General features: G+C 51.5%; 1 protein-coding gene across 5 annotated transcripts in view; it reads right to left on the reverse strand.

Moving 5' to 3' along the window:
- Nucleotides 1–1,657: 1,657 nt before the first annotated feature.
- The window catches only part of PIK3R5 (phosphoinositide-3-kinase regulatory subunit 5), a 62,281-nt gene continuing 36,286 nt past the window's right edge, over nucleotides 1,658–27,652 (reverse strand). For 2 of the 5 annotated variants that reach the window (XM_074921727.1, XM_074921728.1), the window contains exons 3-19: nucleotides 21,224–21,324; nucleotides 19,759–19,827; nucleotides 18,863–19,001; nucleotides 16,376–16,445; nucleotides 14,738–14,912; nucleotides 14,180–14,333; nucleotides 13,639–13,722; nucleotides 11,719–12,475; nucleotides 11,466–11,619; nucleotides 11,163–11,288; nucleotides 10,922–11,047; nucleotides 10,061–10,154; nucleotides 8,716–8,792; nucleotides 7,365–7,458; nucleotides 5,821–5,903; nucleotides 5,507–5,619; nucleotides 1,658–4,489 (exon numbers count right to left, since the gene is read on the reverse strand). In XM_074921727.1, the coding sequence (XP_074777828.1) occupies nucleotides 4,348–4,489; nucleotides 5,507–5,619; nucleotides 5,821–5,903; nucleotides 7,365–7,458; nucleotides 8,716–8,792; nucleotides 10,061–10,154; nucleotides 10,922–11,047; nucleotides 11,163–11,288; nucleotides 11,466–11,619; nucleotides 11,719–12,475; nucleotides 13,639–13,722; nucleotides 14,180–14,333; nucleotides 14,738–14,912; nucleotides 16,376–16,445; nucleotides 18,863–19,001; nucleotides 19,759–19,827; nucleotides 21,224–21,324 (2,558 nt within the window). In that variant the 3' untranslated portion in view covers nucleotides 1,658–4,347. The remainder of the gene's footprint in view (nucleotides 4,490–5,506; nucleotides 5,620–5,820; nucleotides 5,904–7,364; nucleotides 7,459–8,715; nucleotides 8,793–10,060; nucleotides 10,155–10,921; nucleotides 11,048–11,162; nucleotides 11,289–11,465; nucleotides 11,620–11,718; nucleotides 12,476–13,638; nucleotides 13,723–14,179; nucleotides 14,334–14,737; nucleotides 14,913–16,375; nucleotides 16,446–18,862; nucleotides 19,002–19,758; nucleotides 19,828–21,223; nucleotides 21,325–27,652) is intronic. The other 3 variants (XM_074921730.1, XM_074921729.1, XM_074921731.1) reach the window with 3 other exon arrangements.

The following is a 27,652-nucleotide window of genomic DNA, read 5'->3' on the forward strand; positions in this document are numbered from 1 at the left end:
AAGAGCAGAGGATGAAGGGTCACCAGTGATGATGAGTGGTGAGAAGCCGCCCCACAGTGTATTCCCACACCTCCATGTCCCACCTCATCAGCAGTGCAGCATCTCCCACTCCAGCTGTGCCATGTCCAGCAGCTTCAGCAGACGTGGCTGTGGGATGACAGCCCCTGCCAGAGCCGGGGGCGCTCTGAAACTGCCACTGCACCTTAGTGAATCAACACATGCCAAACACCCAGTGGCAGTTTAAAATTTACCAAATTTTTTTTGTATAACCCATCTCATTCCGGAAGCCAATGTAAACGGTGTTCCCAGCCTGAAACACCAAACACACTTTATCCACTGTCTCCCCATCCTTCACAGACACATGTGCCACAGACCAGCTCAGCTTTGATGCTGTGAGAGTTGCAAAAATCTCCATCGACCTGATTTGACCATATCTGTATAAGGCAAAACTAAGTTTGTTAAATAATCTAGCCTTAACCCAAGCCTTGCTTATTTTATCAGCAGCTGTTTGCTAAAATCTTTTGTTCTTACAAGAACAAAACCCTCAGCTATGCAGCACTTCAGACTTGAGCCCTGTTCCTAAACTTTTCCTCATGCACGTTTTTAGAACAAAGTACTTACTTTCTGCTTCAGATTCAAGCATGTGTGTTCCTCTTTCCACTTTTCTTTTTAAAAAGAAAAGGACAGGGAAAGGGGATTTGTGGTTTAGAGGGGTTTTTGTTGTTGTGAACAAACAAAAGCAGATTATCATTCCATCTTGGAAAATAAAGTATTTTTCTTACTTGCCTTTTCAAAAGACGCTTTTCTTTTTATTTAAACAACACCTTTTGTTATTCTCTAATCGGAGTGAAAAAACGTGATAGCTAATACATAACAAAGTGCTGATTAACAAAAGTTATTCTCATCTGGTTTTTGGCTCGTCTGAGCTGAACTGACTTTTCCCACGTTGTTTATTTAATTACGACACATTGGCCCTCACCCCTACCAACTATTTCCTTGAATATCCACAGGAAGAGAAGGCAACACTTGAGACAGTTAAACATTTGCAAGTGTCATTTCATATTTCAGAGTACTTTCAGTAGCAACAGCTCTATCTGCAAAGCCCGCATCCCCAACGATGCAGAAATTTCCAAGTCAGAAACACCCCAATATCCAGCTGCTGGGCAAAATCCTGCTGACTCTGAGCAGTCACCCTGGTCCCAGGGCTCTGCTTGACCATGGCCCCAGGAGCTGCCAGGCACCCAGCTCTCAACGTGACTTGTATTTCTCTGCAAAGCAACACAGCAAAGGTCAAGGAGCCTCCTGGAAGGGAAGGGCATACACAGATCTCACCTTGCACAGACAAGCTCCACTAGTTTCTTTTTTCCTTAATCCAGCATGAAACCAGATTTGGAGACAACATCAAAACCTGCTTTTTACTCACAGAGCAGAAGCAGCTCACTGACCTCTGCAGGTCTCCAGGTCATGCCCCCTGGGACCAAGCGCATGAAAATAATGACTTTATGAGCCTTTTCCTGCTCTCAGGTCAGCTACTCTGCAGAGGACCCGGGTGCTCCCTGCTCTCCTCATGGAGATATGGAGCCTCCTCCTGTGCCTCCCACCTGCTCAGGAATTACTTGACTCAAACGCTGTACTTGTACTCGAAATAAATCAACATTTAATATTTTACAATTACTTTAAAAGTTCTTTGAATGGTATTTTACAGATTAGCACAGACATTACACAGATTTGGTGAGGCTGCACATATGTACAAAGATGACCTGAAAGAACCTCTGACTTTTTCATTTCCAGAAAGCATCAGAGGTCAAAACCTTAGCCAGGATTATGAGTCCCTAGAGTTTGTGCTTGTTTTTCTGTATGAGATGGAAATTCTTTTCTCTGGTATTTCTGTAGGGCCAGCTGAAACCAAAGAGGTTTATATCATTAACAGCGGCAGGGATATATTTAGCCACGGATATCAAGATCACAAACAGCAATGTTTTGACAGGATAAGGTGCTATTTTAAAGTATTCAACAAAAAAACCAGCTGTCAAATTTCAGCCCCATTTGAGAAGACACACATAAACCCGTTTGGGAAATGAAAAGTCATTGGGAAAACTTTTTCCAAGTGCACGGAAAGTGCTATTAAAATCTGTTTCTGATCCCTTGAGCCCACTGGACTTAAGATACTGATGTGCAGAAGTGCACAGCAGCGACCTCAGCACACACTCCCACAGGCACCCTGTGAGAGGAGACAGCCCACCACGACCTGGCAGTGTCTTGGTGTCCCTGCCAAGTCCATGCTGTGAGCAAGGGACAGACACTGCTCCATGCATGTAGGAAGAGATGTGTGCTCCTGGAGTCAGTGCGTGGTCGGGGAAGGTGAGTCCTTGCCAGGAGTCCAAGACAGCTTTGCATCATGGTAGAGCCAGAGCGCCTGCTTATGTTCAAGTGATGTGTCGCCCCACATGAGGGTGTTTTCTTGGAGTCCACAAAGCAACACCATCCTTGGGATGGTTTATTCAAGTAGAAGGATGAAGCACAGAGGCCTCGGGAGCATGTTCATGTCATTCTTGCTCATCTCTGGCCACTGGCAGAAGCTGCATCCAGAGGTGCTGAGGACACTGAAGAGCCAGCCAGCACCACCTTAACCCAAGAGGTTCACCACTGCGCCTAGACCAAGCTGTCCCCAAACAGAGGTAGTGGGAACAGAAAGCAGGTCCAGCAGCCAGCAGGGCCAGGATCAGTCGACAGTACAGGAGAGATCCCCTAAACACTTCCAGGAGGGATGTGGAGGAATCTGGCAGACAAACCTGACCCACACTCCTCCGAGACAACTGAAGCCCCCCAGGGGCTCTGGCCCTTTTCCCAGGTTTAACATCAAATGACACTGCTGCTGTGCCACTAACCCTTGGGGACAGAGCCCAGCCTTGTTCTAACTAGTGCTAAGAGCTGACTAGGTCCTGTTTTCTGGAGGATCAAGGGACCCACACTGTACTGATCACACAGTGGCTGAGCCCTGAAGCCCCCCAGCAGTACCCAGGGTCCCTTTCAGATGTTTCCAGGGAGCACATGTCCTCGGCATTAAGATCCTTTTAGCCTGCAGCAGGCATCATGCTCTTCTGCCTGTTATTGTTAGTGCAATCACCAAAAACTACAGAAAAAGAGCCTGAGGGCTCTGAAACCAGGCAAGGATCTTCCAGTCTTGTTTTTTTTGTCATGGGGTCAGAACACCTCTAAATGCCCCCAAATATTGCACCTTTCTGTACACACAGCCTTGCAGAGAGAAGGAAGAGTGCAGAAAGGCTCTTTGCAGGGGAATGGGGGATCTCAAATCCTATTGTTTCTTGCAAGTGTCACTAGTGTTTTTGTTGCTGGGTCCTTCTCTAAGCAGAGCTGCCTCTTCAGGTGAGCTTAAGGCAATCACAGCAGTTTCCCTAGTACCTCCCTCCCTACTAAGAGTGTGAGCATGGTTTCTGCCGTATTTCAAGCAACTATTGAGGATTCAGCCTATGGGATGTCTCTAGTGTACAGTGCTGTGGAGCAGGACACAAGAACATGGGCTGAACAGGGAGTACATCTCAAGGGTGAACTCTGAAATTCTGCATAAATTGGAAATTCATCTCCTGCATGTCCTGGACTTACAGAAAACACACGCATACATGACAAGCTGTCCAGGCCCTGGTATGGCCTATTGCACTTGATTCATTGGAACACAAGCAGCAGTCTACAACCCATGCTGGGGTCTTTCTGGACCTCAGCTGTGTTGCTCTGCACTGTTTCTCTACAAGACACCCAACCTTCATAATTTAAATGAAACCTTGAGAAAGTCTGTCCCCATTCCCAGAGAAGTGTCCTGAGGATCCTCAGCCTGTTATGGGTGAAATGACATCAAGACATTAGCTGGGCAATCTGCAGCTCCGCATGCATTGGAAACCACCTATCCCCACTCAGCCAAGGACAGTCGTTTTCCAAAACGTGCCCCCATGAGCTCCCTCCAGATCACACTGGCCTTGCAGGCCCTGTCAGATACAGCCACAGCGCCTTTTGCTGGCAGGAAAATATTACTGTCCTTGCCTCGCCCTCTCAATCCTGGTGTTGGCAGTCTGCTGAACCAGGTGAAGATCTCAAGGAAACCTCTTTCCTCCCATTTCTGAGGAACCCTGAGAGATACCAGAGCACACCACCAATGTTCCCATTTCCCAAGGACGGGCTAAGCCCAGACCAGGAGCAGCTCAGCCATTATGCTAACACTTCGGCTGCAGGATGTCTTGGACAAGAACAGCTGGGTCTCCAGCCCAAAGGAGGAAAGTCTGAGCCTATGTCGGTGTTGGATTAGAGTCTGGTCTGAAAGGACACAGGGTTCTTCTACGGCAGTGCTCCACTGAAGGTGGCAATGGGTAAACACAGGAGAGAATGAAACTCAGAGGGGTCCTGGGGAAGCAAAGAGGACCTTCTCAGTGCAAAGAGATCACTGTCCCTGGGTTTGTAGCACACAGAGATCTCACACCTGCAGGGGAACAAAAAGAAGTCATGTAAGGTGTGTGGCTGAGAACCACAGTCCTCAGGTGCAGCAGAAATATCTGCAAACAAACAGGAATCAGTGCAGTCTTAATAGGACTGGAGTTTAAGTGCTGAGAGTTCAGGTCTTTAAGCTGGCTCAGGCCAGGACCTAGAGCAGAGCATCCAGAAAGATTAATTTCTGAAACTCATTAGGGAAAACTAGAGCATTTGCATCCCTCAAATTTTCAGGAGAGGGAAGCAGCCCCTCTTCCATTTCTGCATTGAACTCCCCCACTAGCCTCGAGTTGTACAACAAACAAGTTAAATAAAAACACTTCTCTTGGGGGTTATAAGATCCAAAATATTTTTCCATTGGAAGTAGCATAACCTTGCAGAGTTCCTCTCTCTCTGAAGGAGAAATTACAATGCTTGGACATTTTTAAGACCCACAGATCAATTGGTTTGATCTCTTTGTGCTCATGGAAGTATGTTGTCTATAGTGAATTTTCAAATTGCATCACCTGGGGAGCCAGCTGGGTGTAATGGGGACACGACTGGTGGATGAACAGTCAAATGAACAATTCTTGCTCTACCCCAGTCTCTCCCATGAAGATCAGGGGGTCCTTCTGCAATGGGTATGCCAAAGGTGGTGGAGAACCCTAACGAGGTTTAGAAGGTGAGGGCTCTGCTCTAATGCCCAGTGCTCTTCAAACACCTCATTTATGTTGCACAGCTTTCTGCAATAGGTCTTGCTGGAAGAGCTGAACAGTTGACTGGGGACCATCCTTTGGACTGTGGCAGTCAGGAAGGTAAACTACTGCTGGGACCTGAGCAGGACCATCCATCCCATGCTCAGCTGCACTCCAGAGCTTGGAGCTATGTCTCTCAGCTTGGACATTTGCACTGTGGAGCTCAGGACCTCATCCCTGCAGTGGCCACCCACATTTCATGCACAAGTCCTTACAGGATGCACCAACCCAGGAGCGCTGACTGCAGCGTGCAGCTGCCACATTGCAGTTCCTACCTGGTTACACTCTGCAGGATCTTCTGCTCATCCTGGTCCAGGCACACGGCGAAGGAGGACTGGACACCGATAATCTGGACCTTGTCCACTTTTATCTGGGACACGCTGATCTGCTGATAGAAAAAGAGTCTGAGTGAGGGAGCTGCCAGGCTCAGTGCCTCTCCCTGTGCAGGGGAGGGCAGTAGGGGAGCTGGGCACCCCTAAGGCAGGCCTGATGGATCCCCCAAGGAGGTATTCTCCTGCCTGGCTTCCCTCACAGCTGAGTCAGGCCAACCTCCTGTTACCAAACGTAAAAGCACCATGATTTGAGTTACCTGATTGAAACTTTTTTTGGATTTGGAGTTTTGCCTTTTGACCACCTCCGTCATGGTTAAGTTGAGACACTCTGTCTTTGAGGCTGTAACAAAAAGAAAACTGTTATCACTTGGGGCTTCTGGGTGGGCCACTGGTGGGAACCCAAGTGGTCCCTCTACCCCTCAAAGCAGCTCAGAGCCAGTGGCTCTCAGCAGGACCCCACTGTTGGGGGAAATGCAGTACAGATCTAGCTTTCCCTCCCTCATGATAACTCACACGGGATGAAAGCAATCAGAGACACAGAGGTAAACGTCCTCTGTAATTTCCAACTGCTTTCCAAAACATAGCAGAAAAAGACATTGAACTATCTTAGGACCTAACCAGGAGAAAAACCATTGCCCCATCATCATGAGGAAATTCTAGCTCTCCCAGCATGGCCTTTCCTGCAGCCCACCTGGAGATGATTTTTCATGTCTGGAATTACAGTGACATCCTGTGGTCAAACTGCTGAATGTGAAAACCAACAGAGACAATCAAGGGGACAAGGTTTCTCTTGGAAGGAAGGAGATTCATGAAAAAAAAGTTTCTCTCTAGCATGGAGCTAGGGCCACCCCCTGAAGCAAACCCACAGCGCTGGCAGCACAAGTGAAGCTCCTGAGCTAGTGCAGAAGCATCCCACAAAGTATAGAGGTAGTGAATTTTTTCCAGAGTTGTCTGAACAGCTTCATGAATGGGGCAGCAACAGGAGGGTCAGGAGGGATAGATAGAGGTTTAGGTTGAGTTCCACTGGGCATATAGGAGATGTCTCCTACTTGGTAGATCACCCCCGTTTGCCCCTACTCTCCACCCACACCTGCCAGACACAAAGCACACAAGGAAAAAGGAACTAAAAAATCCTCAGTTTACTCAGAACTGGATGTCTGATTGCCACAATAGCAGTTCTTAAGCAAGAATGAATGGGTATTGTTTCTAAATACAGACTACAGGCTAAAAGTCTTGCTGCTTTTAAAAACTCAATTGGGGATTAATACCCCATCAGATACCTGATTACAAAAAAAGACCATGAAGAAAAACCATGTGGCAGCCAGCTATCTCTGAGCTGCAAGAAGGAGACCAGGCTGAAGCACCGGCTGAGAGCCTGCTGAAAGCTGGCTGCAAGGCACAGCTGCTCTGGACGGCAGGACAATCGCTCTCTCCCCTAGCCCTGCTTCATTTAACAACAGTTTTGCCTGTCTCTCCTTACTAAACAAGTGTTCTGAATAGCACCACTCTCCAGGGATCATCCTGCTGTTTGAACCATCCCAGCCCCATCCCTAACAGACATCCCATTTCCCCGGCTGGAAGCTTTAGGACAGTGGGACATCAAATGCCCTTCATCCCTGATGTGGCACTAAGGACAACCAAGGACTACAGTATGTCCCAGGGAACACCAGGCACGTCCAATGTATCTTCTGCATTCACACATCCCGCATTTGCTCCAGCTAGAACATCCACACTGTCCTCTAGGTCCACCACTCTCTTCCACTGTTCCCTATGCAAAACCACAAAGACCACCTCTACCCACCTAGTTCTTCATACTTCTTGCAGGCTTTGCTAAGGTTGACGGATGTGCAGACCTTCTCGACATCATTCCAGTGACTTCTTCCACTGATGGCTGTCTGCAGGGACCAACCGAAACATGTGAGATAGAATTACAGAATCAATTAGGTTGGAAAGGACCTTTAAGATCACGGAGTCCAACCGTAAACCCAAAATTGCCAAGTCCACCACTAAACCATGTCCCTAAGCACTATGTCTTTTGAGTCACCAGGGATGGTGACTCAACCACTTCCCTGAGCAGCCTGTTCCAATGCTTGATAACCCTTTTGGTAAAGAAAGTTTTCCTAATATCCAATCTAAACCTCCCCTGGCACAACTTGAAGCCATCTCCTCTTGTCCTATCACATGTTACTTGGGAGAAGAGACTGACCGCCACCTCGCTACAAGCTCCTTTCAGGTAGTTGAAGAGGGCCAGGAGGTCTCCCCTCAGCCTCCTCTTCTCCAGACTAAACCCCCCCAGTTCCCCCAGCCGCTCCCCAGCAGACCTGTGCTCCAGACCCTGCACCAGCTCCGTTGCCCTTCTCTGGCCACGCTCGAGTCATTCAATGGCCTTTTTGGGGTGAGGGGCCCAAAACTGAACCCACTCAGCGAGGGGCGGCCTCCCCAGTGCCAAGCACAGCGCTCAGATCCCTTCCCTGTCCCTGCTGGCCACGCCAGTGCTGACACAAGCCAGGATGCTACCGGCCTTGGCCACCTGGGCACACTGCTGGCTCATATTCAGCTGGCTGTCGACCAGCACCCCCAGGTCCTTTTCTATCAGTCACCTTTCCAGCTACTCTTCCCCAAGTGTCTAGCACAGGGTTGTTGTGACCCAAGTGTAGATGCCACACTCCAGGTTGATGCTGCCCTACCACCCGCCCCTAACCATTTGTCTGGGCTAGCTCACATCTGGATTTACCTGGCGCTGCACAACCAAAGTTTGAGTAGGCATTAAAATTCATTTATCCTTGGATTTACAAAAAATTTTCCAGGCTTAACACTAAACAACTGCAAAGGAAGCAACAAAACAGGAGGTCAGCTGTGATCAGCAGAAGATCACCCCCTGGAAGGGAAGTCCACCAGTGTAAAGTGGCACCGAGTACACATCCAGTCTATGGAAACTGGCTGCACATTTCCTGTTCTACTGGGATGAACAGGAGTGTAAAGCCACTCCCAGTTAGCCAGTAAGTAGACAATTAGCTTGAGTCTGGCTCATCTGGGCTCCTCCAGCAGACTGTCAGAATTTCCCTCTCTCAGTCCCTAAGCTGAGACATGTTTGCGCAGCACTGAAATGGTTTTTTGCCCCACTGGTCTTTGTGCAAGTCCCATGCACTCACCTTGCTGTAGGCTATCTGTAGTGTTAGTGGGATTGCTTCTCTGTCTCCATCTATGCCCAGCCTTTTGCTGCCTGGACCTGCACGAAACAAGGAGCAAATGTCACATGGTGGCCTTTTATCCCCATTCTTCAGCTGGCTACTGATACAACAGCACACTCAGTACCTATAGAAAGGGGGGAAAAAAAATGGTTTGCTGAACACAACTGTGGAGCAAAAAGGCAAAAAGAAAAGGTGGCTTAAAAGCTGCCAGAAAGCAATTAATCCACTGCAGAACTTTCAACACAAAGCACAGCAAGCAGCTCTGCAAATCTGAAAGCGGTGCTGGCTAAGCCGGTGCAGAGGGGTCAGTGCTCCAGGGAAAACACAAAGCAATAAAAGGCTGCATTGCTAACCCGGCTCCTGTTTTTCCGGGCATATTTCTTACCCACATTAAATTAGCCTTGAAATACTGTGCCCAACACTTACTTTTTTTTTTTCCTGGATAATTTTTTGCAGATGTTAAGTGGTGTGCTGCCAGACAAACCCCCCCCCCCCCAAAAAAATAAATATCAAAGTCAAAAGGATTGGTGGTTTCACGAGTTACTGGGAAGAGATCTTGGCCAAGCCTGTATTTTGGGGGAGCAGGGTGGTGACACTTCATATAGAGGATATTTTATGAGCTCTGTTTTGAAAAACAAGGCAAGATCACAGAAAAACAGTTGGTTAAAACAAATTAAGCAATGTGTTTAAATGCAGTATTATTGGTTGGCCATGAGATGTCTCTGTGAGCTGCACCGCACCAGACAGCACATTGTCCTTGGTACCCGGGAGGGAGCTGGAGACCACACTGCAGGCAGATGCTTCTGCCATTGCTTCTTCTCTCTAACAATTTTATAAATCCCTACCGTAAAAGCTCAAGGACCTCCCTTGCAGGAAGGCTCCAAGCACATGCACAAACCTTGCTTCGCCCGGTAAACTAAAGAGGAATTTTATAAATGACACTTCTGGACAAAGCACAAACAACAGAAATCAGCAAAAAGAAAAGATAAAGAGCTGCATTTGGCCAGGTGCTGGTAAGAGGAAGGAAATGGGCTTGAAGCTGTTTTATCACAAATACGTTTTAGAGTTAACAGTAGTAAAAGCACGAAGGCATTGCCATGGCTTCGCTCCTGAATAGGAATGCAAGAACTATGATACTTCACTTCCAAATCTGTGAAAAGATGTCTGGATCTTTGCTCATGATGCAGCCTGGGCTTAAAATGTTTTGCAGCCCACGCTCCCTGCGGCCCCTCTTTCCATTTGTCTCCCAGCCCAGAGGTTTGCAGACCTCCACCCCAAGGCTGTGGGCACAGAAGCAGCTACAGACCTGATGCCTTGATGGCCCGTGTGGCTGCTGAATGGCCCAGCTCGAGGGAATGAATGAAGACTTCGGTCGTCTTTTCTCCCCCGATGAAGGTGAGCTGCCAAGGGAAGAGTAAAGATGTGGTGGTGAGGAGATCCAGCCTGTGCCTGACAACATTCACCCCTCTCCTTTCTAGAGGAAACAGGTCAGTTTGGGAAAATCCTTTCAACAACTGCCTGGGCTGACAGTTGCCTTTAGCTGTGCTTTAGACTGTTTTAATAGAGCACCAGCAAGTAAACCAATGCAAAAACATAATTTTTACTTAAAGAAAACTCCCCAGCCCACAGGAAAGAAACCCCATGATGAGCCTAACATCAGAGTCTGGCCTTCTCTTTGAGTGACACAAATCCCAGGAAGAGCAGCAACTCTGCTCACCACAGCCCCACTGCAGGCAGTCCTGGGCCACCAAAGCAGTCACTGCAGCCATGCATTCAAGCTTCTCCACCACATCTGCCCCTGCATACAGCGAGGTATGGAAAATGGGCTTCATGGAGGGGCCTGGTTTGGAAAGCAGAGCACTGGAGAGTCTCTTAGTGATGTGAATAACCTGTCGGCACTGACAGGAGTCGCTTTGTGTCATGGGGAAAGCTATTTGGATGGAAAACTGCTCACGTGACTAAGGATTGTCTGGGCAGGACCGCCTGCTCTCAGTCCCTGAGCCAGGAGCATCAGACAAAGCACCATGGGCACCCAGGCTCTGCCCTCACCAGCACATGGTGGCTGTGCCACACCCCCATTGCTTCACAGGCAGGTCCCAAGTTGGTGGCACAAGCAGAAGACCTCCCTTTCCCCCTCTCCAAGACGGGGCTGAGCCGCTTTGCCTACCTCTGTCTGGTAGAGCTGCAGCAGGACAGGGCGCGTGGCAAAGCGGCAATAGTACAGGATCATGTCTGCCAGGATGGGCAGCTGCTCCTGGGAGTCCTCCTGGGGCTCAGCCTCCGGCTTGGCAGACTGTTGGGAGAGAATAAGTCACAAGCCTGATGGGGTACACGGTACCCACAGCCCAGTGTTCCCCTGTACCTCAGGGAAGGGGGACACCAAGCCCTACCAGCTGGCACGCGCATACCTGACACAGGACATCCATGGGCAGGTTCATCAGCCCAAGAATGTTGCGCTCGTACCATGGGTCCAACATGCCAATGTAGTGGGAGATGTCGTTGGTGCTGCTCTGCTTCCCAGCCAAGGTGGGATCCTGAAACCAGACACACAGGGGTCATTCCGGGGGTGCCCCCCAGGCCCCTCAACCCCTGCTTGGAGCTTGTGGAGGAGACACCAATGCTGCTCTCAGCCTGCCCTACGTGCACAGCGCTCTCAGGGCCAAGCAGAACACCAGTGGTACTGAAAGCCCCGCGGTGAGCAGGACACCTACCACCTGTGCCGGAGCCCGGAGCTGTGGGTCCCCCAGGGATGGGGAAGGATGCGTCAGTGGGGCTGATGGGGCCAAGCAGCTCCTCTTCACGGGGACATAGAAAAACTGCAGCTTGAAGTACCTTGTCAGTGAGGGGCAGGTGCTCTCCTTGAGCCTAGGAGAAGGTGGGAGAGCGCTGGGTGAGCAAAGCCCTCCAGCCTGTCCCAGCAGGGCTGGGTACCTGCAGCCGGATTCCCTGCACTGCCCAGCTCACCTGAGGTTGCTGTAGGCTCGGGCCACTTTCCCCGAGATGCGGTCAGAACCAAAGACCACAACACGCAGTGTGGACACCTTGGCATCCTCATCGTAGCTGAGGAAGGGCCGTCGGTGGAGGCTGAGGTGCTGCGGGGAGAGCAGGGCCGGCAGGCGCTGGCTCAGAACGTGCTGTGGCAGTGAGTGAGCACGCCGAGAGCGCGCCGGAATACGGTGCTTGGCCTGGGGGGTGCACAGGCTCTCAGCCCGGCGCAGGGGCAGCGAGAGCGAGCCCGTGTCCGGGCAGTCCTTCAGGTCCCTCCTCAAGACCAGCTGGCTTTTGCTCTTGAACAGTTTGTAGATCTTGTTAGTCAGTGTGTGTCTGTATCTGTGGTGGGTCTTCTCAGTCTTCAGCTCCGGCCTCCCCACCATGTCCAGGGAGCTCTCGTCACTGTCCTCTGCGTACCCACTGTCCATGCAGTCCTTCAGACTGGAGACGAACGACTTCAGGGACTTTCTGGAGACCACCGTCAGCTCCGAGATGGAGTCCTTGGAGGTGGTGAAGAGGGACACTCGTGAGGGCTTAGATCCCTCCTCTGACAGTGCCGAGTACACAGAGTCTTTGGAAATGGCACAGATGGGGGAAAGCAGTGAGTCCCGCTCAGGGGAACAGCCATCAGTTTCCACCTCCTCCTCCTCCTCTTCATCCTCCTCCTCGTTCTCTGAGGCCATGGGCTCAGCAACACTGCACTCTTTGCTGAGGACATCATTGAGGATATCTGAAAGGCAAGCAGATGGAAATCATGTTTGGCATAGGCTCCAGCATAACCACTGGTAATGTGATGACCCCAGACAGCAACACTACTACAGCATGGCCAACGTTCTCTTTGATCCTGTACGTTCTCAAACAAGGAGCTGAAAATCTACTGAATGGTTTTTCATTTCCATAAGGCACTCAGATGCAATGCAAAACAAAAAGTATTTCTCTCTTTGAGGTCACATTCTGTTTGGGTTCTCGAAAGGCAAACACCAGTTGGGGTTTTGCTTCCTTCCTACACAGATTTCACAACATGCTTACATCCGATCTGGGTTTAACCAGAGGGCAGGAGGAAAGCAAGGCATTTGGCTATTCAAACCCCAAATTGCCCCACTGTGGGTACCTCCTGGCAAGGTGGGACTCACTGCAAATCCCAGGTCAGAGCTCTGGTCAAGCTTGCTGGGGCCAGCAGGCAATGAACACTAGACATTCACAGGAACAAAAAAGGTCTTCCAGGAATGGAGAAGCTGGAGAAACCAGCCCAGCAGAAGGGGAAGCCACTGCTTCCCCTGCAAAACTGCTGCGGCTGGGCCAAGAGCACGACAAAGGCACCCACTCCTTGGCCATACCTGCTGCGGGTCGGGCAAGAGCTATCATGTCTGAGGGGTCTCAACTCCACAAAGCCCTGACATCTCAGCATGGTCAGGCTTTTCTAGCAACAATTATTTTCAGAATACAAGCAAGGTTTACTCCCTGCAAAGTAAACAAGGTCTCCACCCTACCAATATGTCCACGGACTCGGGCGCAAGGAACCTCTTCCAGCTTAATGCAAGGCACAACTCTGCCCAGGAGATTAAGCCCTGAACGATTTGCCTCTGGCAGCACCTGTTTTGGGGCCACCAGTGTCCTGTGCTCACTGCTAGGTGAGGGCTTTGTTTGGGATCACAGCAGGCATCATGCTAAAGCTGGTGCCCACATCCTCTCCCATCTAGGGGACACTGGCATCCACTATGTTACCTCTCCCACCACCACCAATTTATTGGCTCTTTTCAAACTACAGCTTGTGTCATGCACCTGGCTGCACGTGACAGCCCAGCCAAGATGAAACACTGCTCAGCCATTCCTGTGATGGGGAGCAGAGGACTGTGGTCTCACCAGGAGGGATGGGAGACCCCCTCCACTTACCAAAGTTATCCTGATCCCAGCTGTAAGCGTAGCAGCGAGCAGCAGGGATGGGGATGGTGTGGATCTTGCGGGGCTGAGCCTCACCTGGGAAGAGATGAGGGAAAGGAGTTAGTTTGCAGAGACCCTCAGTACTGCTCCTGACAGCTCTCCTGGCCGGTGGGAGATGCCACCCACCCATGCACATGTTTTGGACAGCCCAGGTCACACAGAGCACCTGTGCTGCTGTCATTGTCCCCACGAAGTCACACGCAATCAGGATAAGAGGACATTTTACAGCTCTAAGAGCCATCAGACATCCCTGCTACCATCAGTTTCTTATTTAATGCTTTCATCTCATGCACAAAGGCCGGAGAATTTGTTGTTGTTTTAATGGAAGATGACAAACCATTTCTGGCTCCTCTCATGGTTATGAAATAGGACCTGGGCTAGTGGGGTTTTTTTTGCTGTAGTTGTTGAAACTCTGCAAAACTGCTTGTTGCCGCTGCAGGGGCTGAGCCAGCAGAAAACCCTGGAGGAAAGAGGGGCAGGGGGGAGTTCTCACCCGCGATGACAGGAAGGGATGCGGCCCCAGCGATGTCCTGCAGCACGGTCTGCAGCCGCTCCCGGGCCAGGACGGGGTCACTGCTGGTGGCTGCAATCTCCTGCGCGTCGGCAGCACTGGCGTAGATCTCTGAAAGCTCTTCCAACGTCTTGGACTGAGGGGAGCAGAGCCAAGGTGAATGATTGAAGGGGTACCTCTGCAGATTTTTTGCCCCTCCCCTCCCAAACACCAATGCAGTGTCAAAGTGTTTTTCTGGTTAGATGAGCACTTTTGCTGCATTTCAAATGTGGGGGCACTTCCTCTTTCCACTTAGGGATGGAAAAAGGAGTAAAAGGGTGAAAGGTGAGTGACCCAAACACACTTGACAAAACAGAAGCATATACCTCAGGACTAACCTGAGAAGAGAAGGGAAAGACGGGTACTTTTCCTACAAGAAGTGTTATCAAAATATTTTTTCTTTAGTCAACCAAGTATTATTCTGGTCAGAAAATCCACCAGCCATGAAACTGCTCCCAGCATCATCATGACATCACCGCAGTCGAAGCTCTCTGAGCCTACCTTGAGGACATGGCGCAGGCTGTCCAGGTCGCAGCGGGTGCCGAAGTTGGCCTGGTAGAGGTGCTCGAGGAGCATGACGAGCGTGGCATGCTGCGGGGGCTCGCTGGCGCTCAGCTTCTCGGCGATGGAGAGGAACTCGCTCTGCACCTCGGAGCGGTTGAGCAGCAGCACCGTCCTGGGGACAAGGGGACGGCGGTCAGGCAAGGCAGCCGGGCTCGGATGCTGGTGGCACACAAAGCCCTTGGACAAATTCACACTAGATGGCAGCGTCCTCTCACGTTAGTCACAGCTGGAGGGTCTTGGGCTGTGCAGGGCTGCCAGACCCACGCTGCAGTGCCAGCCGTGGGCAGGGAGGAGGTAAGAGATGAGCATCCTCCATCCTGCTCCTCGGCACTATCCTTGGCACCATCTCTCCTGTCACATCTGCAGGATCACCAGCCCAATAATTGTTCAATCAGCCCCAAACATGGCTCCATCCCAGCAGCCAGTTGTCCTAACTGGACATCCAGCACACACAATGAAGCAGGGTGGTAGAAAATGAGTAGCCCCTAAAACATCTTCCCCCTCTAAGCTGCAGGTCAGAGCATCACTTCTGGGCTTTAAGAAGAGCCACATCCTTCAGCTGCATTTTTGCTCTGGACCTCAACACAAATATCCACAGGCTTTGAATTCCCAAATCTGCAGCCCAGAGCTCATGTGTGTGTGTTCGTGGAGAGCAGCCCACCCCACTGAGCAAAAATGGCTCTGAATTAAGGATGTGCGCTGCTGTGCTTTGGTTCTAGGAAGCTCAGCCAGTGGGCACAAGTTTTCAGTAAGCCCAAGGTTCAGCTTGTGTACAGCTTTGTGCCAGGTTTTCGGAAGATTTTATGCAAATATAGCCATCCTGCTGTAAGTCATCAGTGGATGCACTTGCACCAGTATATGCCTGTAGAGCAGTGGAGCTGTACTGGTGAAGCCACACAGCAGCACCAGTGTAGCTGGGTGGGATGGAGGTGCAGCTCCAGAGCTGCACAGCATGAGTGGACAAGCCAAAACAGCAGGAGACCCCTCCTGCACAGAGCAGAGGTGGCTGTGAGTGAAGGACTGCCCCTGGGGCTGGGGCTGGCACTGCAGCCAGGAAGGGAACACACCGCCCAGGGTCATTTTCCTATTTACAAATGAGGTGCCCTGGCAGGAAGAAAAGTTCAGCCCTCGAATAAGATGCAAAGACTGACTGTGCTTAGAGCTTCAAGGCTTTCATTAATTGTTGCACTGGGACGGACTCACTTCTGACCCCCTGCAGGGTGGGGGCTCCCAAACAGGCAGATCAAAGCTGTCCTGGCTCTTCTCCAACGTGTGTCAAGATCAGTAGCTCCCTGTGGAGGAGACTTTGCCTTCCCTGTTTGCACACCGATCTGCAACCCTGTAGTAAGCAGGGCTGCAGGATGACCCACAGCCCCTGACCCGTGGCTGTGGGAATGCCGCAGCTACCTTCCCCATCCCTCCCCACAGCTCAGTCCAGCTATCCAGCTCTTCTCCACGGCACCCACCACTACACCTTTGAGATGCTGCTCGCTGCAGCCCCACTGCTGCTTCAAGCAGTGTGAGACCGTGGGGATGCTACAGAGCGGCACCAGCTGCGCCCATGGCCACACTTACACAGTGGAGCTCTGGTAGTTCTTCACAGGCAGTCCCTGCTCTGTCCTCACCAGCCTCTGGAAGGAGATCCCTGGAGGAGAGAGCAGAGAACATGAGACATGGTACCACCACATTCCTGCTCTGCCCCAGGAACACACTGACCTTCCCTCCTAATGTGGCACTGACCTGGCTGAGCCACTGCCCAGAGCAGGCATGGAGCACCAAAGTCCTTATGGGGACAAGGCACAGCCACTGTGTAATGGGACGAGCCTGGGAGCACAGAGTCTTGGGATGTGAAGTGTAAAAGCTCAGAGCCATGGGAAAGCAACCAAAGGACAGGAGAGCTGCTGCATCCCCAGCCCCTTCTGCCCCACTGCTGATGTGGGATGTGAATTGCATGGATGATATTTAGCAGCTTCTGCCACTTGCTTTAGAACCCCCCCTTTAGACTCCCTGGTTACCTCCCTGGGACTGTCCCCAGGATGCCCTCAGGAACCCCAACCAGGTGACATGTGGACCTGGACTCGGTGGCAACAGAAAAGCCCATGTCACCCCCAAACAGCAGGACTGGGGTACATCTTGGGAAAGATCTTATGACATCAACAAGATCCAGCACCCTTATTACTGCAGGCAGCCACATCTGAACCCCAGCTGCTGCTCAAGAGCCCAGAAGCAGCACCCACAGGAGAGGCCCCGCACCCACAGGCAGCTCATGTTGATCCGCACAGGCCCCCTGATTACAGCAGCGTTGAACCTCTCCTGCAGAGGCATCAGCCCCAGTTTACCGATAACAACTATTGCATTCTTGGCAAATATTGACAGCAGATTGTTCTCAGTTAATATTTAGCCTCATCTCAATAAAAAGCTTTTGCTTCAGCCTTGCAGCAGGTCAGGGAGGCTGTGCAACAAGCATATAAGCTCCTGGCCAGCTTGCCAGCAGAGGACACGTTTTCACTGGTTTTGGCTCCAGCTGGGGGGAGAGGCCATGGCGAGGGGCAGCACTGGGCTCCCCAGCCCCAGCAGGCCAACACCTCCCACACAGCATCTTTTGGCAGGGGTGGGGGAATCTCATATGCTTGTAGGAGGGGCAAAGTTTTTGGACCGAAGTCCCCAGCTCACACAGCCTCAGGCAGCGGTGATGGTAACGGCACAAGAGCGGGATGTAGCAAACCCACCCCAGCACTGGGGCTTTCCCAGCGCTCTGTAAAACATGGCTCCAACTGGTGTCACAGCAATGAAGGACCAGGAAGGAGCTGGGGAAGTCCACGGTTGCAGCAGCACAGGACAAGCATCCCCACAGCCATGCTGGTCCTGCAGCTCAGCTGGAGGCTGGGCGCAGCACAACAGCCCAGCCAGACCTTGCCTGGTGGCCATGGCCACTTAAACTGGTGGAGCCTTGAGCTGGGGGTAAATCAGCCAGTCCAGGGCCAATACTGTAGAGTGTTTTGGGGTTTTTTAATCTTTTTGTTCCTTTGAAACCATCTTTCATCACATCTGCACCTACAAGCTCCCACCTCTGTGGGATGTTGCTGCCGTGACAGAGACCCTGCATTTCACATCCCCGTTGGGGCTCTCCAAAGCAGCTGTCCAGTTTGAGGATGCAGAAAAGCACCCCCAGCCACAGCCCAGGTACCTGTCCAAGGCCTCCCAAGCCTCGCTCAGAGCTGGTCTTGCTGCTGTGGCCCTACGCAGGATTAAACAAGGGCTGAAATCTGCTGTGTGGTAACAGCTCTCCATAAGCCACCAAAAAACAGGGAGATTAGGAGAAAGGGCCTTTTAGAAATAATTGGAAGACCTGCTCCATTGGGAACAACAGGACATCTACAAGGAGTCCTTAATTAAGAGGAGCACTGCTGCTGCCGATAGATGTGCCCAAAGCCGTATCACAAGGTAGTGTCTCAGCTGTAAAGAAAGAGCCAGGGAGTCCTTCAGCCCCATGGAAATCTCCACGCAAGGGCAGGCCTCAAAGGCTCCAGCCACCTTGATGCCGATGAATGGACCCTCTGTTATCATCCCAGTTACACCACTGAGCATCTTTAACTGAGCATCTCAAACAAAGACCGGGGCTGGGTGGGAACAGCTAGCACATGCTTTGCCATGGAAAAGACCCACCAGACTGAAAGGCAGCCAGGAAATAGTTACACGTTTTGCTAACTCACACTGGTCCAGAGCTAAGGCTCCCTAGGATGCTCCCACCACCTTGCACGCAAGGCAGCCACCAAAAACAGAAACCTGCCCTGCTCCTCCAGAGGCATCTGGTCTCCCCCTTTGCTGGACTCCAGGGAAAATCATCCAGAGGATGGAGGGCAGAGATCCTCACCTGGAGAAGCTGAGGTTTGGGATGCACAAGGTAAATGTGGACACCACGCTCAAGGGATTCATGAAGGAAGTGGGGTATGAGACTACAGCAGGAGAGTCTCAGGAATGAACATGGGGCAGGCGTGGCTGGCAGCAGGTATTTTTGGGAAGCAGCAGTTGAAAACCTCGTGGCAGGGCTGAAGCACTTACCAGGGGCCTTGAGCTCGTTGCTGATGAAGGTGAGCAGGTCACGGAAGATGTCACAGTAGGGCACGGGCCAGGTCAGGAAGCTGTGGTACACGCTGGCAGCTTTCAGGAGCAGGTCAGAGCCCGGGGGAAAGTGGGGAGCCTTGCAGGGACAGGGAGACACAGTTACAAAGAGAGCAAGGACACAGGCCTCAAGCACTGTGTAAAAACTCAAGGGTTTAGGCTGAAAAGTGGGAGGAGAAGAGGATCGGAGCAGAGGTTCACCCCATGACACCCTGTCCTCTCCCAAGGAAGGGTCAAATGATCCCCACTGGGCACAGCTCCGAGAAAGCTTCATCCACTCTGCATCTTCCCAACCTCCCAGCTGTGGCTCACGTGCCAAAGCCTATATATAAATATATTTTTAACAACTACAGATCCATGCAGATGAATCGCATTACAGCCTGTGCTTTTGCAAGATCTGGCAGCAATGATTTCCTTAGGATAATGATGCATTGTGCTAATAATAATAATAAAAAAAGCATTTCCTGTGAAGGCTCTGCTTCTTCTTCTCATTAGCATTGCCTATATATTTTGCACATGTATAAAGGATAGTGAAAAAAATTTGCCTTCTCTGCACAGAGATATTGTCTGTGTCCCTTTCTGATTAACCCATCTTTTAAAAAAAGCTTCAAACCACTAAAGCTCTTTTTTTTTTTGTCTCTCAGCTTGTGCAGTGGTTGCCTGGACTTGATCCCTGTAGATTCATACAGGATCTTTTTTTTGAGATGAGTTGGTCAAAGCAGACCACGATGCTTCAAAGGCCTCCCGGATTTCAGTGCCTGTTCTGTACGGCTCCGCAGGCCCTGTGCCTCCCCAGGGGCTGGGATCAAGCTACGTGCAGCAGCCTCAGGACTTACATACAGGACCGCATAGTAGAAGAGCAGAGCCAGGGGAGTTACAAGATCGTAGTCGCACTTCTCCTGCACCTGTAGGAAACAGCACGAGGACAGGAGGATGAGCTGGGCTGCTCACCACGAGTGTTACCTGAAAGCATCCTTGGAGGTACTAGGAGACTCCCCAACAGCACAGCCAAGCACCCAACCTGCACCATCCCATCACCATCCCTGGCAGATTCCCTTGTCTATGGGAAGATAACCCCTAAAGCCCCAGTAACCCACACTGATGGGACAGGCAGATCAACACAGACTGCCGCTCTGCCTTTACCCTCGAGAAGTGGGATTTGGCCAAGCTCCCAGCCCTCTGATTCTCCTGATCCTTGCAGAGTTGCATGAAATTCTATTAAAGTGGTTCAAAGAGGCAGTTTGGAGAGGCAAGGAGGCAGTGCAGCCCCTGCAAGTGGCTTGCAAAGCTTGGCAGCACGGTGTATTTTTGTTCCAGCCTTTGCCAGTGAATAGCCAGCAGAATTATTTCACTGAGGGACATAGTGATGGCTCAAGGATATGCTTGCAGGCACCGTCTCCCCTTGTTCATGAACACAGCACAAAGTGCAATAAACGCTTACATAAACCTTAATATAATGAAACACTATCTGCAACTAGATCAATGCCAGCCATTAAAAAAAACTATAAATGGTTTAAACTGAATCGTGCTCTCTTAACTGGTATCAGTTCCACAGCCTGGCAGCCTTTCTTTCTCAAAAAATGAAAAGCAGCATTTACCCCATCACACGAATCCCAGCGCTGAGGATTTAGGAAACACATCACCGTTTCCTGCCACATCAAGGGATTCCTCCAAGGTCTTCCCGGCCGCAGCCTGGGGTGACCCTGCTCAACCAGCTTCTCTGGCACACGAGAGGACCGCAGGACGCTGATACAATCAGGACTGCTGCTGTTTCACTGTGCTTGACCCGACTGTCACCTGCTGTGTGCCACAGACCCTGCCTACAGTCCCCAGCCTCCCAGCTCTGCTCCTGGCTCTCCAGGAAGCCCAGCAGAGCCACAGAGTTTCCATCAAGAACAACAGGAAACTTTCCATTTTCTCTGATTTGGACTAGCAGCTCCCATCTTACGCCAGGGGAAGGTCTGGGGAAGGCTGGCCCCATCCGCGCAGCCCTACAACCCTGCAGATTTGAGAAATCAAAGCCCTTCCCCATGGATCTGCAGCGCTGCCCAAAGCGCAGGTACTGGAGATGGGTTTTACCCTTCCCGTGTGCCGAGAGCTGGTGGGACATACAGGGCTGCCACCACCAGCGTTCCAGAGCTGCCGACCCAGCATCACCTGACCCTGAGCTCCAATGCTGCAGCAAAACCTTACCACAACCCAAAAATCACCCACAAAGCTTTGCAAAGCTCTGCTTCAGGCAAGCCCTGGAGCTGACGCCATCTCAAAGCCCACAGCCCTCCCCCGCGGCCCCCGGCTCACCTCTTTGGCCTTGCTGAGGATCTTCTCCACAAGGATGAGGTAGTTGCCGGCGTCTCGGCTCACCAGCTCCTGCAGGCTCCAGCAGTTCAGGCAGAGCCCCGCTGCGGGGGAGACAGAGCAGCCATCACTCACAGCCCCATTTAGGAAGGTCACAGGAGGGACAAACACTGGGAAGGGGTCAGGGTGAAGGCGTTCGCTGTCTGCGTCAGATCACAGTGGAGGAAAAACCCTTGCACCCTCATTCTGGACAGATCTAATCTCACCAAATGGTGCTTATCTCAGCAGCATCACTTCATACCGAAGCACCTTCATGCTCTTGCTCACGCAGCCTGACGAACTCAGCTGAGCTGGATGCCTCTCCCCCAGGAAGCTGGGTACCTGACGTGCCTGCACTGCCACAGAGGCCAGAGGGATGCCCACCTTCCTTCTGCCTGAGCACAGAAAACCCATGAGTGCCACCCCCTGCCCTACTGCCCCCAGGATGAAATACCCCAGATGTACTATCCAACCATAAACTCCCCCAAACCCTGCAAAATTCAGTTCCCTGTCAGGCACACATCCAAACCCCTCCAGCTGCATCCCACCCAAGGGGAGATGCTGCATCTCCCCAGCCAGCTTCCCCAGGCCCTGGAGATGCACCATCACACCAGCATTGCTATAGTCAGTGCTCATATCAGCATCACTGTTAAGCCTGCCCAGCATTTATTCCATCTCTTAGCACATTCAAATTTTTGTTAAATCTGTTAAAACTCACCAGGAGATTACCCAAATATTGCCAGAAGAGAATTGCTGTGCAACGGGATGGAGGGTCCTTCACCACAGGGGACTGAAACCCTGCTGGCCGCCCTCCCCAGACATCTGCTGGGACCCAACCAGTGACAATGGCTCAAGGTGTTTCCCGAGGCTGTCGCTTTTCTTGGCAGCCAGGGCCAAATCCCAGATGGCCTTAGAGGAAATGATCTGCGTGAAGGCTGCTGGGCGCCTCTATTCATCCCGGCCCCGGATCCCAGGAGAGGAGGCGGCAGTGCTCTCCGGCTCTGGATCTGCAGACCAAGGAGCAGCACCTGCTCCTTCTCCTCCTCCCTCCCAGGGACCCAGGCACTGCACACAGCCCCACGGAGAGAAGTTATGGGGAAATTTCGAGCAAACAGCCTAAAAAATAGCTGAGAAGGGTCCATGTTTGCACCTCCCCCATCCCACATGGCCATGGATTGTTTCGCCAGGAACAGACACGGTTCAGACATCCCACACAGCCCGGTCACAGCTCATGGCGTGATTCGGGGGTGCTGGCACTGGGACTCTTCCAACCTCAGTCCAAAAGCAAAACCAAGAGAAACAGAGCATCTCTTGCTGCAGGAAAGTGGGGCTAATGATTGGAGAGGAAAAATAAATATAAATCCAGCTGCTCTTCACTCATACAGGCTATTAATTGGCACAGAATTTGTTATCAAACACCAGCCCATGCATGTTGGCTGTCACGCTGGAGCTAACAAGGAAGAAACAATGCTGTGAGCTGGCAAGGAGACAACGGTATTCATCACAAATCCACAGGTTACACTGTCCGTCCCTCAAACATTATTCCCAGCTGCAGAGGCTACAAATTCATCAAACATACAGACATGTAAATGCCATAAAAATACCTTTACACACCTTCTAGGTGTTAAACTAGGTAAATTTAAACCAGAGGAGAGGCCTGCTGTGGCCCAGCTGGGAGGAGAACAATGCTAAGACACACAAAACTAGTCCTGAAGTTGCAAAAACCCCCTTCGCTTGTCCCTTGCCATAGAGAGGCAATTGCTCACCAGGGACACACACTATTTCTGTGGCTTTATGCCTAGCTTGTAGCTGTATTAACAGGGCAGGAGCCTTCCCTCATGGGAAAACACACACACACCCCACACCCCCCCGCCATGCAACTTTTTACTTTTAATGAATCAACATTTTCCAACAGGAAAAGATCCTGCTGGAAAGACTCCAAGAAGCTCAGATGCACTCGCTGTTAATTAAAGTTGCAGTTTTTAATTTGCCTCTGGTACTCCCAGCATCTTGCTGGCTTTGCTGACACCCAGACTGCAACCTTAGACTGTGATATCTTGTCAGTGAGGGCACAGGCACCGGTACTTCAGCGATGCTCCAGCTTTCCTTTGAGACCCTTTCATAAGCCAGTGCAATGGCATAAAGCCACGGCTCTTCCTAAGGATGACTCTGGCAGATTGCTCAAATAAATCCATATTGTCTCAGAGTGTGGCATCCTCCAGTGAAAGCCCCAGTGCCTGCGAGATAGTCAAGAAACCAGTTGGCCCAGCAGAAGTGGTCAGAGCTGCTTTGCTGACCTTGGCAAGAAGCAGCTGGGCTCACGTGGTGCTTTGAAAGAACCCACCCTGCTTCAGCCTGGAGGATTATTTGACCCCTGAGAGCGCGGCTGGGCTGTGGCTGCCCAGGGCGAAGCGGGGCCACATGGAGCCGGATCCATGAGAGCAGCAGAGCTGAGCTCCGTCGGGTCGCATCGCCAGACGTGGAGGAGAACGCCGCTTCCTGCGCGAGCGTAACCACAAATACAAATAGCCCAGCAAGACGCAGGCTCTTTCCTTCCTCTCACTTCTAGCAAGGGAGGAGGAAATTGTGGCAGTAGCAGCTTGCTGCGTTATTCTGCGCTGAATGGGGCAGAGGAAGAGGCGCTGGGCTGCTTCCCCAGGGAGGAGCTGGGCAAAGCCACTGTGAACGGGCTGGGGGGACAGGTGGTAGCAGGAACAAGGGCTCGAGGGAAGTGTCTTATAAATATAATTCAGACCAACCCATTTTTGGGTCTTCTACAAGAACTGTGAGCTGAGGCACAAGGACACGGCCAGGTATATTTGAGTAACATCACTATAAGCAGAATTTCTGTTCAACTCACGGTCATGGCAGGGCACTGGGATTACGCCAAACGGTGCTGGGAGGCAGCAGGCTGCCAGGGTCCGAGCTCCTAAATTTGGCAAAGCAGCATTAAGCAAAGACACACAAAAACAGCTCTGTCCTTGATAAAAATACTTCCAAGCACAAAACAGAGCTTGGAAATCCTGGACACAATAAACAAAGACCACACGGCAAAGCAAAGTGTCCGGCACCACCAGGCAGTCAGGACAGGGAATCCAGACCTGGGTGGGAATTCCCTTCCCTATACACACAGGCCAGGCCAGGAGTACTGACATTCCAAGCACTGGAAGCAGTTAGTCCCTGCAGCCATATTCCCTGTATCCAGACTAAAAAGGTTATTTGGGCACTGAGGGTGATCCTTCTAACGTTGCACAGGTCAGGAACAAAAGTCGTAAGTGACATTAAAAGCAGAAAGGAGCCACCCACCTGCAAGTGCCCTCTCCATCCCTCTGCAGGTCCACCTGGGACACAGCTGGGTGCTGCAGCAACACCCAGGGCCTTTTATGAACTGCAGAGCAGCACCTGGTTTATACCCAGGCCAGGGAGAGGCTGCAGCCAGGTGAGAAACCAACTCTAGACAGTTTTATTTGCAGCACTCCTCCATCTCAGTGCACTCAAGCAGACTGCTGGTTTGGTGTGATGATGAATCGTGACACCATGCCAGGTCAGGCCTCAAATCACAGGGACAACTCAGGAGCAGCACAAGGCATGAAGTCCATCCTAGATTTGTTCCACTGTGCCAGGTATTTTCAAAACCAGCAGCACCAGACCACCCTCCCTGTCCTGGGGCAGATGAAGGTAGGATACACATGGAGGGTACACAGGAAGCTTGAACCAGGCTTTCTCCCGGAGTTTGCAATCACTCTTTAATTCACAAAAAAAACCATTTGTCACTATGAGATGCAAGGGAGGCCTCAGATCCATGGGGAGCTTGGAAATACCCTGGGATGTGCCCCCAAGGCAAGCAGAGGGATGCTCCCTCCCAACACTTCAAGCAGGAGCTGTGCTCCCTGTTACCACCCCTCTATCGAGTTTTCAAGTGTTGGAAAATCCTGTGTTGGTGGGGAAACACTCCACGTCACTCACCTAAGCCCATAGCAAGGCAGGGTTTGCCGAGCTCGGGCAGGTGCCTCTCAGCTGAGCTAAGCAGAAAGTAAAATCACACACACACAAACCACTCAGCACCTTAAAGGAGAACAGTCCATGCAGGAGCTGTGGGGTGAGCCCCAGCTCTGGAGGTATCAAAATCAGCTTTTAAAGATGCACCTTGTGCAAGCTGCACAAACCAGGACTTCACCCTCCAGCCCCTAAATTCTATGAATTTGTCACAAGAGGCACTGGAGATCTCCCAGCAGGTCAGTGGGAAGCCCCACAGCTAAAAAAAACCGCTTACATCCACCCTGCCCTCACACTCATTCATCCGGTTTTGCTCCACTAAAACAGAAACCCAGTGCTACTTAATTTTTCTTTATACAGGGAGAATGAGTCAGATTTATCTGCCAGCAATACAGGCCGCCCAGAGCACCCGTGGCCCCGGCTGCAGGATGTTGGGGCTGCGACACATGGAGCCGCAGCAGAAGGAGGACTAAGCTGTGCTTGTCCCAGCACCTTACACCAGATTGAACCCAATGTGACCTAGACCCAAAGAAAAATCTCCCTTTGGGAGAGCAAAACCCACAGCAAAGGATGGGAGCAGGGACCCAGTGCTGGGCAGAGGCTGCAGCGAGACCCTCGTGCCGGGAGGAGCTTGGGCACAGCGCACGCTCTCACTCTGATCGCTATCGGCACCGACGAGGATGCCTGAAGCGAGCCGGGACCGGGCAGCAGCAGCCCCGTGGGCGGCCTCGGAAGGATGAGGCTTCGCGATTTCTTTTCTGAGAACTGCACCAAGACACCATCCTCCCAGAGCAGCTCCTTCCTGACCTCGGTGGTTGACATTTCCCCTCCGCCGCTCTTCGTAGGGGGCAACTGTCAAGTCGGAAAAAAAAAAAAAGAAAAAAGATATAAAGTAGAAATAAACACCACATGCCCAAGCTACCTTCACCCACGGCACTCGGGCTCGGCATCGGCTCCAAGTAACAGCCAGAGGGGCAAAAAGCAGACATCTCTACTTCCTCCCTCCCCCAGACCCGCTCCCACCATTTCCACTATGTCCACAACAGCATAAGCTGGTTCCCAGTCCCAGAGGAAGGGCCAACTCGCAGTATGTTGTAAGTAGGGGGGTGAGAGGTGCTGAAAGCACAGGGGCAGCAAAAGCCCCACAGTCAGAGCATCCCCTTGGGATGCGCCCCATGCTGCACAGCAGCTCCCGTGTCCAAGCAGTGCTTAGAGCCCCCTGAGTGCCCTCACGGCAGCACCCCCCAGCACTGGAGCCACCCCAAGTGCTTCCACCCAGCCTGGGCAGTGATTTCAGCAAGAAAACCCACCATAAGCCTGGAGAAACCAATTCAAAGGTTAAAATCTGCAAGGTTTAGTAACACCTTAATTCTGCACTTAGAGCTGGAAGTATTTCAGACATTGTTTTTTGCTATTTGGTGACTAAGGTGGAGGATCCCCACACTAGATTTCTGTTCACTCCCCATGAGGGTATTTAGACAACTGCAACTGAGCAGGATCTTAAGCTCCTTCAAGGGACTCTAATGACAGGACGAGGGATAACGGGTGTAAACTGAGGGAGGGGAGGTTTACACTAAGTTTTTTACTGCGAGGGTGGTGAGGCCCTGGAACAGGTTGCCCAAGGAGGTTGTGGATGCTCCATCCCTGGAAGTGTTCAGAGCCAGGATGGATGGAGCCTTGAGCCACCAGATCTAGCAGGAGGTGGCCCTGCCATAGCAGAGGGGTTGGAACTAGACAATCTTTGAGGTCCCTTCCAACCCAAACCATTCTATGAGTCTGTGATTCTATGATTCTCTTCATTAGAGCTGAGCAGACCAAACTCCCTGGGCACCACATGGGGATGTATCATTGAACACTCCTCTCCGTCTCCAGCTCACTAGTGACCCTCATCCATCCTCCCTCACCAGCATCCTTCATCCTCCGACTCATACGCAGTCCTGTGGCAGAAACACAAGGGCTCCTTCCTCTCCCTGGGACCTTTCAGGCACGGGGCTGCCCCACACAGCAGCCCCCCATCCACCGCGACCCTCCACCCCTCTCACCCCTTTGACTCCGCAGCACAGCATCCCTGACACTGCCAGCAGCCAGACCCAACTCCAGCATTCTCCTTCACCAAAGGCTCCTCAATTCACTGCTCACCGGCAAGAAATAAAATATTTTTCTTCCTTTAGCATACTCCGATTTGACTATCATCTCTCCAGCAACATGGAGGAAGGCAAACTTTCTGAAGAGGGTCTGAAGAGGGTCTTCATGAGGAAAAGGAGGTTGTCTTTCCTAGCACTCTTCTAACAGGGTTTTTTGTGAGTCAGAGACGATTAATTTTAATTTGGTTCCTCCAGTAAATGCTGCAGTTCAGGAAAGATTTTCTGTTTAGACCCCCAGAGTCAATCATAGCCT

This window comes from Athene noctua, chromosome 18, assembly GCF_965140245.1.
Source record: "Athene noctua chromosome 18, bAthNoc1.hap1.1, whole genome shotgun sequence".
Classification (NCBI taxonomy): domain Eukaryota; kingdom Metazoa; phylum Chordata; class Aves; order Strigiformes; family Strigidae; genus Athene; species Athene noctua.